Source organism: Dermacentor albipictus, chromosome 2, assembly GCF_038994185.2.
Source record: "Dermacentor albipictus isolate Rhodes 1998 colony chromosome 2, USDA_Dalb.pri_finalv2, whole genome shotgun sequence".
Lineage (NCBI taxonomy): Eukaryota > Metazoa > Arthropoda > Arachnida > Ixodida > Ixodidae > Dermacentor > Dermacentor albipictus.
This window is the reverse complement of record NC_091822.1, coordinates 81,569,014-81,582,621: the sequence shown is the minus strand read 5'-3', so window position 1 is coordinate 81,582,621 and position 13,608 is coordinate 81,569,014. Positions and strand designations below refer to the sequence as shown.

The window sequence follows — 13,608 nt, the reverse complement described above, 5'->3', positions numbered from 1 at the left end:
AAGTTTCAGCTTTTTTATGTCCTCAGGGATACTGATAGTTCACATTTCTATAAAATAAATTCATGCTGTTTTCCAGCAGTTGTTCTAATGTTATAAATGAACATCTATCGCCTAAAACCAATTTGAACTACCACTTTCTTCCTCAAGGGTTGAAATGGAAATGAAACATTTTTACTGAATGAGAACGAAAACCGGAACAAGAATGCTTTTGGTCCGACACTGTATTTAGAAGCATAGTCTGAATTCAGAAAGTGTCTAGAATCCGTCTTTACTTTATGTGTGGCTTTGTTCTTTCTTTATGCTAAATAATTTTAGTTAAAATATAAATACAATATTACATACCAATACCCATTAAACACTATCAAAAATTGTTGGGCCACCACACAGAGCTTTCCTCCAAAATAGGCAATGTCATGTTATCCCACATCACTTTTTGGTGAGCGTTGAACTTGCGTGCAAAGGATGGCCCAAAGCATAGTTTCCTACAAAAAAGTACCAGGGAAACTCTGGCCCTAGTGCACAAACATGGTGCCTTTGTGAGTTTGGAAAATTTATCATTCTGAACAGACTATTGCATTATAAAAGCTAGGATTCACAATGACTATGCTTGCGTACAGAGACTTATTGCCTTTACGCGCATAAGAAATGATGATTACTTGGAGCTTTACAAGACAAACATAATAAACAATGACACAAGAACTTCTGAAGCCACCAGCATGAAGGTTAGACAGAACTATTTGTGTAAGAATTTGTCATTCTGTAGGAAACTCTTCGGCCCGAAGGGTGAGCAAGAGTCTTACTGGGCTCCTCAGTCTTGTTATCAAGAGCACTGCAAAAGTTTGCTTACCCTGTATTCTGGGTACATCTCCACCTGCTTCACACGCATCACGGCAGTACAGCCTAGCTTCTTTTTCTTCTGCGGTGAAGTTTCTGCCAACTGCTCTGCTTCTGTCACCTGCACAGGCATAATGAGATAAATAATGTGAGAGCACCCTAAACAAAGGGAAAGAACAGATGTTCCAGTAGAAGTCATAGTCAATTATTTAAGTCGATGATACCTTTCTGGAATTCTGTTGCATTACCATGGCATTTAGCGGTGGAGAAATAAACTGCCATGGTAACCCAGCAGAATTCCAGAAAGCCATCACAGAGCTTGATAATCATTGTCAAAGATTTGTACCAACGTTTGCTTCATACAGGCATGAGAACTTTGTCGCATTGTTGAGAACTTAGAGCTGCGACTATATAACTGCTAGATGAATATATGGTGTTCGTGTATATGATTAAATGCATAACTGTTTCTCTTTGGAATGAGTGCTTATTCTCCCATTTGTATGCAACTGTGACAAGCAGCGACCAACTTTCTTCTTTTCCACCTCAGCAAAACTAAGAATGCATTTCAGGGGAACTTTATTGCGACAGCAATTATATCTGGACTAATTTTCACTGTCGTCGTAATACAGTAAAACCTCGTTAAACCGTACCCGCTTAAACAGTAGTTTCGTTTTAAAAGTAGTAAAGTGAAATCCCTGACTCAGCGGCCATTGAACATAATGTGTTTTGTATCCGCATAAACCGTACCAGGTTATTTCGTACGTATTGGTTAACACATAGTGTTTCCACTTTACGTCACGCAAACACTGCGGAGCATCGTCTCCATCGGGTGGCCTGACAGAACAACAAGCCTCAGAGATCAGAATGGTCTCTAAGCGCTCTGTGTGTGAAGCCACATCAACATCAACATTATTTCGGTGCCGTGCCCATACCGATGAGGCATTAGTTTGAGGGATCGCCAGCCATTTGTGCGCAGGCGCGAGTAAGAGTGGGCGTGAGAGAGAAAATCTGGGGGCTTTTGCTTCTTGAGTATGTGACTGCCTAGGCACTTCAGAGGAGGTTTCTTAGCGCTTGTTGTAAGTGTTTGTCCCTAGGCGTGCCAGCATAGCGGAGTGGAGTTTGTCTACACTTGGACGCTGGCTGCCGGTGCAGTAAAATAGGTGAAACAGTGGGCACAGACGCCCGATTTGGCCACTGCTGGGCCTCTACTACGGCCCACTGCTCTGCTGGAAAAATCAGTGATTCTTTTTTTTTTAAAGTTAGAGCACCGTAAGAAGCAAGAAGAAGCAACGAGAGGGTGGCAGGTCTTGTGAAACTTAATAAGAGGTATGAATTGAAGGTCGTACAGGTCTACGCCCCTACATCCAGTCATGATGACCAGGAAGTCGAAAGCTTCTATGAAGACGTGGGATCGGCGATGGGTACAGTAAAAACAAAATACACTATACAGATGGGCGACTTTAATGCCAGGGTAGGCAAGAAGCAGGCTGGAGACAAGTCAGTAGGGGAATGTGGCATAGGCCCCAGGAATAGCAGGGGAGAGTTATTAGTAGAGTTTGCAGAACAGAATAATATGCGGATAATTAATGCCTTCTTCCGCAAGCGGGATAGCCGAAAGTGGACATGGAGGAGCTCAAATGGCGAGACTAAAAATGAAATAGACTTTATACTCTGCACTAACCCTGGCATCGTACAAGTTGTGGACATGCTCGGCAAGGTGCGCTGCAGTTACCATAGGATGGTAAGAACTCGAATTAGCCTAGACTTGAAGAGGGAATGGAAGAAACTGGTACATAAGAAGCCGATCAATTAGTTAGTGGTAAGAGGGAAAATAGAGGAATTCCGGATCAAGCTACAGAACAGGTATTCGGCCTTAACTTAGGAAGAGGACCTTAGTGTTGAAGATGTGAACGACAATCTTATGGGCATCATTAAGGAATGTGCGATAGAAATCAGTAGTAACTCCGTTAGACAGAATGCCAGTGAGCTATCGCAGAAGACGAAAGATCTGATCATGAAATGCCAATGTATGAAAGCCTCTAACCCTACAGCTAGAACAGAACTGGCAGAACTTTCCAGGTTAATCAACAAGCGCAAGACAGCTGACATAAGGAAGTATAATATCGATAGAGTTGAACAGGCTCTCAGGAACAGAGGAAGCCTAAAAGCAGTGAAGAAGAAACTAGGAATAGGCAAGAATCAGATGTATGCATTAAGAGACAAAGCCGGCAATTTCATTACTAATATGGATGAGATCGTTCAAGTGGCTGAGGAGTTCTATATAGATTTATACAGTACCAGTGGCACCCTAGACGATAATGGAAGAAAGAATAGTCTGGAGTAATTTGAAACCCCACAAGTAACACCAGAAGAAGTAAAGAAAGCCTTGGGAGATATGCAAAGGGGGAAGGCAGCTGGGGAGGACCAGGTAACAGCAGATTTGTTGAAGGATAGTGGGCAGATTGTTCTAGAAAAACTGGCCACCCTGTATACGCAAAGCCTCATGACTTCAAGCGTACCGGAATCTTGGAAGAGCGCTAATATAATCCTAATCCATAAGAAAGTAGACGCAGAGGACTTGAAAAATTATAGACCGATCAGATTACTGTCAGTTGCCTACAAAGTATTTACTAAGGTAATCGTAAATAGAATCAGGAACACCTTAGACTTCTGTCAAGCAAAGGACCAGGCAGGATTCCGTAAAGGCTACTCAACAATAGACCATATTCACACTATCAATCAGGTGATAGAGAAATGTGCAGAATAGTATAACCAACCCTTCTATATAGCTTTTATTGATTACGAGAAAGCGTTTGATTCAGTCGAAACCTCAGCAGTCATGGAGGCATTATGGAATCAGGGTGTAGACGACCTGTATGTAAAAATACTGAAGGATATCTATCGCGGCTCCACAGCCACCGTAGTCCTCCATAAAGAAAGCAACAAAATCCCAATAAGGAAAGGCATCAGGCAGGGAGATACGATCTCTCCAATGCTATTCACAGCGTGTTTACAGGAGGTATTCAGAAACCTGTATTGGGAAGAATTGGGGATAAGAGTTAATGGAGAATACCTTAGTAACTTGCGATTCGCTGATAATATTGCTTTGCTTAGTAACTCAGGGGACCAATTGCAATGCATGCTCACTGACCTGGAGAGGCAAAGCAGAAGGGTGGGTCTAAAAATTAATCTGCAGAAAACTAATGTTTAACAGTCTTGGAAGAAAACAGCAGTTTACGATAGGTAGCAAGGCACTGGAAGTGGTAAGGGAATACATCTACTTAGGGCAGGTAGTGACCGCGGATCCGGATCATGAGACTGAAATAACCAGAAGAATAAGGATGGGCTGGGGTGCATTTGGCAGGCATTTTCAGACCATGAACAGCAGGTTGCCATTATCCCTCAAGTGAAAAGTGTATAACCGCTGTGTCTTACCAGTACTCACGTACGGGCAGAAACCTGGAGGCTTACGAAAAGGGTTCTACTTAAATTGAGGACGACGCAATGAGCTATGGAAAGAAGAATGATGGGTGTAACATTAAGGGGTAAGAGCAGATTGAGTGAGGGAACAAACGCGAGTTAATGACATCTTAGTTGAAATCAAGAAAAAGAAATGGGCATGGGCACGAGATGTAATGAGGAGGGAAGATAACTGATGGTCATTAAGGATTACGGACTGGATTCCAAGGGAAGGGAAGCGTAGCAGGGGGCGGCAGAAAGTTAGGTGGACGGATGAGATTAAGAAGTTTGCAGGGACAACATTGCCGTAATTAGCACATGACCGTTGTAGTTGAAGAAGTATGGGAGAGGCCTTTGCCCTGCAGTGGTCATAGCCAGGCTGATGATGATAATGATGTCATGCCAAAACCACAATTTGATTGTGAGGCATGCCATAGCAATGGACTCCAGATAAATTTTGGCTCCCTTTGGTTCTTTAATGTGATCCTAAATCTAAGTACACGAGCATTCTTGTATTTCACCCGTCGGAATACAGCTGCCCCGGTTGAGATTCAACCCGTAACCTCGAGCAACGCCATAACCACAGAGCTACTGTGGCAGGCAACGAATTGTTGGCATGACTATGTGTGACACTACGTGCAGCCATTTCCGTAGTGTCGCCTAAACACTATGGTGCTTTAATGTGTCTTTGCATGTACATGCCTTGCTTCAGCTGTCCGCTTGACAAATTTACACGGTGTTTATTTTTCAGATATAGCAGAAATGTATTGTACCTTACCTTGAGCTTAAATTTATTCAGTTTGACCACAACGATTGTCATGTCCAGTAGTGTAACATTTCCATGCCTTCTTACATTGTCGTTCCCCTCTCCTATACCCCCCCCCCATGTATGCGAGCTGCTAGCGAAGAGTGGCAAGGCTGTCATTCACTTGTTTCATGACATCAGTTCTACCCATTCTATACATCCTCTCCCTACCTCCTCTCTACCATTTTATTTAGCTCCCTTCTCGGCTGTTGTGCATTAGTATAAATATAAGTGCTGCAGTTTCTGCAATGGCTTTGTGGGGCGCCACGGATAATTACAGCAGTCAACAGGGCGTTGTGGTAACAATTGAAAGGCCCAAACGAGTTTCTCATATCGTCGTTCCTCTCTGCCGTACTCCTGCCATGTATATACACACTCTGAACCACCTCTCGATGCAGCATGAAAGACAGCAACAGCTGCGGCAGCAGTGGAAAAATTGAAGGAAGAGGCAAAGAAAGCTTTGCTTCAGAATGTTCGAGCAGTGAGGATTGCTCGAGTAGTCCCCCAGGTGGCTGTAACAGCTGCATGTGGTTAGGCAGCGAGTTTGAGCCAACAGCAGATTCTGGAAATGGAGCAGTGGGCTGCAGTATCCACGGTAAGAAGCTGCATATTCCCACAATAGCAGAAATGAAAATCAGTCCTGCGAGCTCATCTGATGTCAGCTCAGAAACATACCTGCAACTGTCAAGTAGAGTGCTGAATGAACCGGCACGAACATTGCTCGAAGGGACTATTGGCAGCTGCGAAGTGGCTGCAAATCAGAGCTGTCTCATATCGGGTGGTGTGATAGCGCGTCACTGTTGCTGTGACGGTTGCGACATGAAGTGCGTTTAAGGGCATGTTGTCAGTATCATGGAGGGTCCCGACGTTGGAAGTCTCTTTCAAGTAGCCTTAATGATTATCTTTCTCACTACAGGAAAAGGTTCATTGACTGGAAGCAAGGCTTCAAGGAAGTGAGGCCAGCAGAAGCCAGCACAGCAAGAAAAAGTGCATGGTGATGATTCTGAAATGATGACGATGGTATAAAAATGACAGCGTGACGACAATGGCACGACCACAAGGTGAGGACAACGAGTGTACGACGATGATAGCGTGACGATGACTATGACGATACAGCGTGAAGATGACCGGTGAATTGTTTGACGAAGCTGGATTGATGACAATGGAATGACCATAATAACGACGTAATGACGACGATGACATGACAATGGCAGCGCATAATCACAATTAAATGACAGAATGATTATGGTGGAATGACGAAGGCGGTATGACAGCAGTATGATGACAATGGGATGCCGCTTCTGAAATGATGACAGTGGTACAGCGTGACGATGGGGCGACAGCAACTGTATGATGATGATAATGTGATGCTGACAGCATGACGAGTCAGATAACAATGCTGAAATGACAACAACTGCACCATGACCACTAGCACAAACTTAGTGGCACAAGCTAGCAGACAATTTGTGTCACTGGATTGGTGTAAGAAGCAAGACAGACTCAAAGTGCCTGAAGTATGCAAAGAATGCTAATCATCTTACAGGATATGCACATATTTTGTTATTGCAGAGGAATCGTGATTTGACTTACCTGGCTACTTCCTAGGCCCTGCAATTTCTTTAAGTCCCAGCCGAAGACACAGCCTCTTTTTGAGTTCCGCAAAACCGTGAACGGAATGTTGTCGTTCACAACAATGTCTCCACGTCGACTGGACAGAAGCAGTCTCCCTACGTAAGTGGGAATAGGTACCGTTAGACGAATGAAAGTTTAATCTGTCGAAGTGCCACGGGCATGATAGAGTGAAATCCTTGTGTAACACGGGTTAAACTTTTTTTCTTCATATGTGGTTTATAGATGTATTGGCATGGTGGCGACAAAACGAAAGGTGAAAGCACTATATTCTATTTTCGTAAGCGAATGAAAGAGAGACCTATTACACGAGCCTTCCCTGTACGGTCGTCCACACTTTCATCTAGAGCACTCGAGCTCGGCTGCAGAGCAAAGTAGTAGTTATACGGAGTAGCTGCTAGATTCAAGGAACTGGAACGAATTGGCCTCGAGCTCCACCACTGGAAAAGCTGGCGCCACCGTCGGCGTGACGTGCTAGGAGGGATCAAGTGGACATAGCGGTCGCGTCGGCTGCTTCGGGCGCAACGAAGCGAGCTGAAAACGAGTTTAAATTCCCTCGTACGCTGCGGTCCTCATTTAGTGGCGAAATTTTCCCGCTTCGAGTGTCTCCTTTACAACGCTATAAAGCACTACAATAGGTAGCGGCTGCCTTTGAAGGCGCGCAACATGGTAGGCTACTGCTCGGTGCTGCAGGGCCGGACGCACGTAACGGAGGCCGGTGTCAGCCTTATTCACACGTAGCCGCAGGTCAAGAAGCTGCATGAAGCTTGGCTCGCGAAACATAAAAACGGCAAACAGTCATCGGCTACAACTCGGGTATGCAGCAAGCACAGACGCGAGGAAGATTTCTGCTACGGCGCCCGGTCTGCGATGTTCTGAAAACGCGCACTGAGACGCTCGCCCGAGTCCGCTGCCCAACTAATGTCATGACGGTTTGGTCTATGAACTTGTCGATGCTATAGATACTGGCAAGTTCAGTGGAGTGGAAAGGCAGCGGTAAGAAGCACATTTAAAAAAAGCATGGCATATGGTCATGTTTGTGTTATGAATTAATGCACTGGATTACAAAAAAGGAGCAGCGGGAAATTGCACGCTGAGAACACCGATAAACATACAGTGCGACGCAACTCGAGAAATAGTATTGAAAGCTCAAAGAATTTAGAAGAAAAAAAAGATTGAATCGTCGCGACGGCACATCACAGTCCCCGAGTAGGCGTCGAAGTCTCTACAATGAAATTATTTTTGAACAGCTCTGATAGCTCCCACGCAACAATAGTTGCTTGTATACTGTCGAATGCTCATATTCTGCGGCCTAAAGCTCATGGCACGGTGCGTAAACGCGCGCGCGGAGAAAGCGACACAGTGCGCGGACAAGCATGCAGACGCGCAGTCGGTCGCTGCGAATCTGCGCGATCGCTGCGTTGAGGCTTCGTTCTATTACACTCCATTAGTTATACAAACACTATAAGAACATGTTTTACATAGTTTGCTCCCAACGTTTACCTACCTCTCTCGCAAGAAGCCGGTTCGAGAGACTCCATCGCGGCGACCGCGCGCAGTGGCATTCGCTGTACGTATTCGGTAAAGAGATAGCGTCTTTGAACGATTGTATGCTTTCAGTTTGCCCAAGAATATTATTTAGACAGTAAGACGCTTCTCTCGTTTCGAAAGTACTTACAGAAATGTCCGGGAGAGCTCGCGCGTGGTGTTTTCAGTGAGCGCTGACAGCAAAACCTATGAGGAGCGCGCCACGTGATCCCTCATACTACGCCAGCAAGGCGCTTCCGATAGATGGCGACTCCGTAACTCCTCGCCGCCAATACTGCGTTGATCGGACTTCCTTGTTAATTACGCCGGTCACATTGTCAGACATTCTCCCTTAAGCCGGTTTGCAGCACGCCGATTCAAAGCTCGACTGACTGAACTGACTAGCTTGGTTGTAGGTGCACTGTGACATTACCGCTTTGCTTGGCAGAGTGCTCGGTCCGAAAGGTGATGTTTATTTCGGCGAGGTCACGCAGAAAGTCCGTGAATGCCTCCAAGGACTCCGTGTAGCCCGTCCACACGCTGCCCTGCTTCCGTAATCCGCATAGGTGCCTCTTCAGCACGTCTGCCTCGGCGTCCGCCGGGTCGTCGCAGTCCGTCATAGTGAGGCGCGGTGTCGAGTACGCTGGGCTTGCGAAGGCGACGCTAGCAATGCCGACGGTACCGAAAGTGAGCTCACGCTTTCACGAACGCAAAATGCACTGCTCCCTATGACTCTGTGTGTGTTTGTTTGCGTAACAAATTAACAAAGCACCGCGGTTCCTTGCTGCTGATGACAGTGCCGCAAGTGAGCGCAGATGACAGACTGATAGAAAAGAACGAAAAATAATGATTGCAGTTTGATGTTTGCCGTCAATCTGCCTTTTTGAAGTTCGCTCAATCTTCGCCAGTAGAGTTCGCCAGCATGACGGACACTACTGCTGGTGGCTTGGAGGTGCGCTGGAAGCAAGAAGGTTTGTTTAAACCTTTTTCGTTACGGCATAGAGTTTCTCACAATAATTATATGAAAATATATGGGTTACGGCATGATCTGCTCTTTGCAATCCCAGGCTATGCACACTTTCATGAGATATTTGTGGGCCGGCGTTGGGCGTACCCGGTGAACGCAACGGGTACGTTGCGTTCACCCAAATAGCCAACTTATTACTGATTTGGCTTGGCTCCCGTTGGATTTTTAAAAGGCGGCGGTAGTGCGCTTTGGACATTTCTTGAATTTCTTGTGAGCGTCTGTGCAACAAGGTGTAACCTTTCTCTATGGTGAAACCTTTACGAGGTGTTTCTGCGTTGTATGTTCGATTTAAGTGGTCTTCGCTGCCGTGGTTAGTTTGTTTGGCTGGTTAGTACATGTGCAAACGGTCTTTTGTGATGTTCTGGAGTTATGGAAGGTCGTCGCCCCTATTGCAAGTACTTGCGTTGTCGCGACATCATTCGAACACTATACGATCAGAGCAGAAACAAGTGCTGTAACCTACCCCGGTTATTGTGTAGGCGTCAGCTCTCAAAGTATTGGTCAATGCACGGTGGGAGCCCGTTTTATCTGCGGATGCGTGCTTGCACCAACTCTGACGAAACTCTGATCTTTCGGGACCTATGAAAGCAGTGCTGTGTTGTTTTTGTTCCCTGCTTAGTTCGCCTGTTTACATACTCGCCTGAATGTGTGCTATTGTGGTTTTTAAGTTTTCCCCCGTGGGTCTGTACCAGATACCTCGCATTCAGCTGCTTGTCACCTGTGGTCGTTTATAACTTTGCTGCAGAATTTTGACCTTAAGTCGAATAAACTTTGGAAGGAAATCGTGAAGCTTTACTCCCGGAAAGCGCTTGTACGTCCATAGAATTTACACTTCAAATGCAACACATATCCTCATTTAAATTTTAGAAGAATTTATAGTTTCCGTAAATTGAAATTGCAGATAAACAGAATTCAATAAATTGAAGATTTCTATATGCACACCAAATAAGTTCTGCAAAGTAAAACGGTTTGTTACATTAAAGTTCAATATATGGAGGTCTAATTGTACAAAATTGATTGATATAGGGGTTGATTGGATACAGGGTGTGCATATTCACACGCCTGGTTCCGTAGTCAGTCGTTACGTGCCGCTCTACTTGAGCAATAAACCAAGCAACAATGTTAATGTTTTCGAACTGTTCATATATCGGGAGCACACCAAGAAGGTGATCTAAAACCTCCAGGCATATGGTGACTTTCTGTTCCAAAAGAAAAAAAAGTAATAGTAATAATGTGTACAGTGGCATAGCAGACTAAACAAACAAAAAAGCTGTCTTTTTAAGACAATGCTACATTTTTTTTTTCCTAATTACAGCAGCTGTGCAAGGTGTTCTAGACCAGTTACGATATTTGAAAATTCAGTGTGATGGGCCAGTCTGTTTCCCTTAGTGTTATAATGGCCTCATATTCTTGCGAAGTTAATCATATGACTCCTGTATCCTTACTACATTGAACTCCTGAAATGTTTTATCCCGGCCACTGCCCCTCATCCACCATGCTGCTTCTGCTTAATAGTTCTCAAGGCAATTATATTGCCCTCCTCTCCCTATTATTCAGGCAGAGAAACAGATCCACATGGCCATCACAAACTAATTTTCACTTGCACATGCCCTGACGTTCAAAACATTGCAGTTGAGCTGGAAGCTAGAATCAAGCTAGAAGCTAAAGGGAAGCTAGAATTAGCACTAGTGAAATGTGAAGGTTGTTAGCAAAAGTGCCCACAGTGTGTGAAGCCACAGTTCATGCGAAGATAAAAGTTTTGAGAAAAATTGTATAAATTTTGCAGTTGATATTGTTGTTTTATTAATGCTGCTCTTGCTTTAGTTATCCTTTTTTTTTAGTCACCATATGTGTTAAATGTCACAGCATTTGATATTATAGCATTGACATATATCAGTGGGGTGGGGGGTCCTTATCTGGATAGTTCATTTCTAATGCATACACTTTGCATGGCTTGTTCGCGTTGCCAACACCTACTGTATTACTTTCCTATTAAAACCTTCACAATTGTTTTTCACACATAAATAAAACAAGCAGTCTAAAAATGCTCCTTTGTCTCATGCAATATAGCGCTCCTCTCAACTAAAGCTGTATGTTCTCGAGACACAAGTTGACAGCTACATGTTAGCTGCAAAACCTCTTAAATTTGCAACAATATTGAATATATTGAGACAAAAGAGCTATCTTGGTGAACATAATGCTGCTGATGCTGACCAGCACATGAGTAGTGCTTCTTTTATTACAAACATTTAATCACATTGCAGAGAGTGTGTACCACTTAAATCACAATCATTTTATTGAGATATTTTTGTGTCATTTGCATGTGGCAGAAGCAGGAAATAGTAAGCTGACTCTGCCTTAAAGCAAACATATGCATGAGAGAGCGCTTAAAGCATTACTTGTTCAAACCGAGGCTTTGGTGTCTAGATTTCACGACGAAGAGAGTAAAATGTGAGGTCACTTGCCCTGTATTCTGAAACCATCTATGACTGGAAGCTTCATTCTACTGAGATGAGCGCAGTGCCACCCCTTGACTGAAGACGATGCCGTGTTTCACAGTAATTGACATGAAGTTTAATTAAAGCTAAGCAACCGCCTGTGTCAAGGAGTGGGGCTGCTGTGCATTTGAATCCAGGTGGAGGGTTGAGTGGAGAATACAGAAGTTAGTCATCTTTACCGATCCTTGAGCCTCTTAAGAGATTTCCTACAACATTTAAGCTCACCCTTTCTGTTTTCTTACAGCATGGTTATTACAGGTGGTACAAAACATTCCATTGTACAGTTTCTATAATTCTTTGGGAAAACATACATCACCTCACTAAACAGGAATAGGCTCAATAGGTTCACTGGTATCATCTATAGTGTTTCCATCCAAAACCTATTGCTATTACAAGGCATTGCAGACATTCAGTGATGTAGCCAGAAATTCATTTCAGGGAAGGATTCTCCACTGGCCACTACCACTCCCCCATCACCTCTCTCTCTAGCACTATATAAATGTGTGGAGGGTTTTACATCACACCAAGGCAAACTCCTAGCACACCCCGGACAGGAATGCTTTAGCAATGAGGATGCACATTTTTACGTTGCCAAAACTTTGCTTAACTTCTGACAAAAGTTTTTCATTGCTAAGACTACGCCTAAAATTATGCTATCATCCTTGTGCTGTTTTTAAAAATGACTATATTAAAAATAACATTTTGTTTACAAATTGATGTATTTATATAATGTATATTATGACCTTGTTGGTACATTACTTAGGAAAGTGAACTGTGCTAAAAACATGACAGCGCTCTGTCTTGTGTCTTCTTGTTTGCAGCCCAGACTTGTTGCAGCCCAAGTAACAGTGAAGGTCAGCGTTATTTTCTTACCAGATTTGCTAGTGAGTGGTTCAGCCATGGCTGTGTATGGAAGAGAGCGGGCACTATTTTGCAAGTCGCCTATTACTTAATTGCAGGCATTATGGGCATGCTTCCCTGACACCTGCCTATTCTAAAGACTGCAAAGCAGCAAGCACAGCACATGCTATGACAGGGTAGGGGAATCTCAGCTAAGGCAACTGGCCACAGCTAGCTGGTGTTGAGCGATCGAGCAGTGATGAGACAATCCCCCTATGTCCCATAATTTTTCACTTCATTCTTGATGCCCTTAATGCGTGTCACCACCCTAGCCCCCTTACTGTATCATCCTCCCCACTCCCTGGAGCTCTCTGAAACTCTTTTCAGCTAATCACTGTCCCGCTTTTCAACATTCACGGGGTTGTTGAATGACACAGCATTCTATAACATTCCTATATTTATGTTTCTGTGTGGACATCGAGGCCATTCACCTAGCTCCCATAGTTTGTTGTGGCGGCTTCTTAGCTTCCCTGGTCCAGCACCCCGTCCTTGATATAGATTGCCGCGCGCAAATCAGCATTCTGTAGGCCTTTCTTTCTTGTCCCGTTTTCTCTCCATTTTTTCATTCTTAGCAGTGTGTACAAACTAGCCTGAGAGCAAGCTCTTCTGAAGTTTATTAGCATAATGAAAGTCAGAGTCAATGGAAAGTAAAAGAAGAAAGAAGAAGGTGGGGGGAGTGTTCTTTATGAGTTTTCTAAACAAGCAAGTTGATATAAGTAAGTTGTATAATAGCAAGCACCAAGTATAAAAGAATAAAAAACACATTTGCACTTCTCGTCTGACGAAATTTACTGTGCTTTTACAGAAATGAAAATCATTGAAAAGGAAGTAAGTGTTTACGTTGAGATACGAGCACGTAATCTGTAAGCCTCGTAAGCTTATGTCAAGTAAAACAACATGAAATCCTGAGAGATTGAGCTTCTTAAGTA

At 44.0% G+C, this 13,608-nt stretch overlaps 1 protein-coding gene across 1 annotated transcript in view; it reads right to left on the bottom strand.

Moving 5' to 3' along the window:
• The window catches only part of LOC139055977 (uncharacterized), a 32,989-nt gene extending 21,228 nt beyond the window's left edge, over positions 1–11,761 (bottom strand). Inside the window, exons 1-3 of the mRNA XM_070533695.1 lie at positions 8,688–11,761; positions 6,689–6,825; positions 848–955 (exon numbers count right to left, since the gene is read on the bottom strand). Coding sequence (XP_070389796.1) covers positions 848–955; positions 6,689–6,825; positions 8,688–8,874 — 432 coding nt within the window. The 5' untranslated portion in view covers positions 8,875–11,761. The remainder of the gene's footprint in view (positions 1–847; positions 956–6,688; positions 6,826–8,687) is intronic.
• Positions 11,762–13,608: the final 1,847 nt, after the last annotated feature.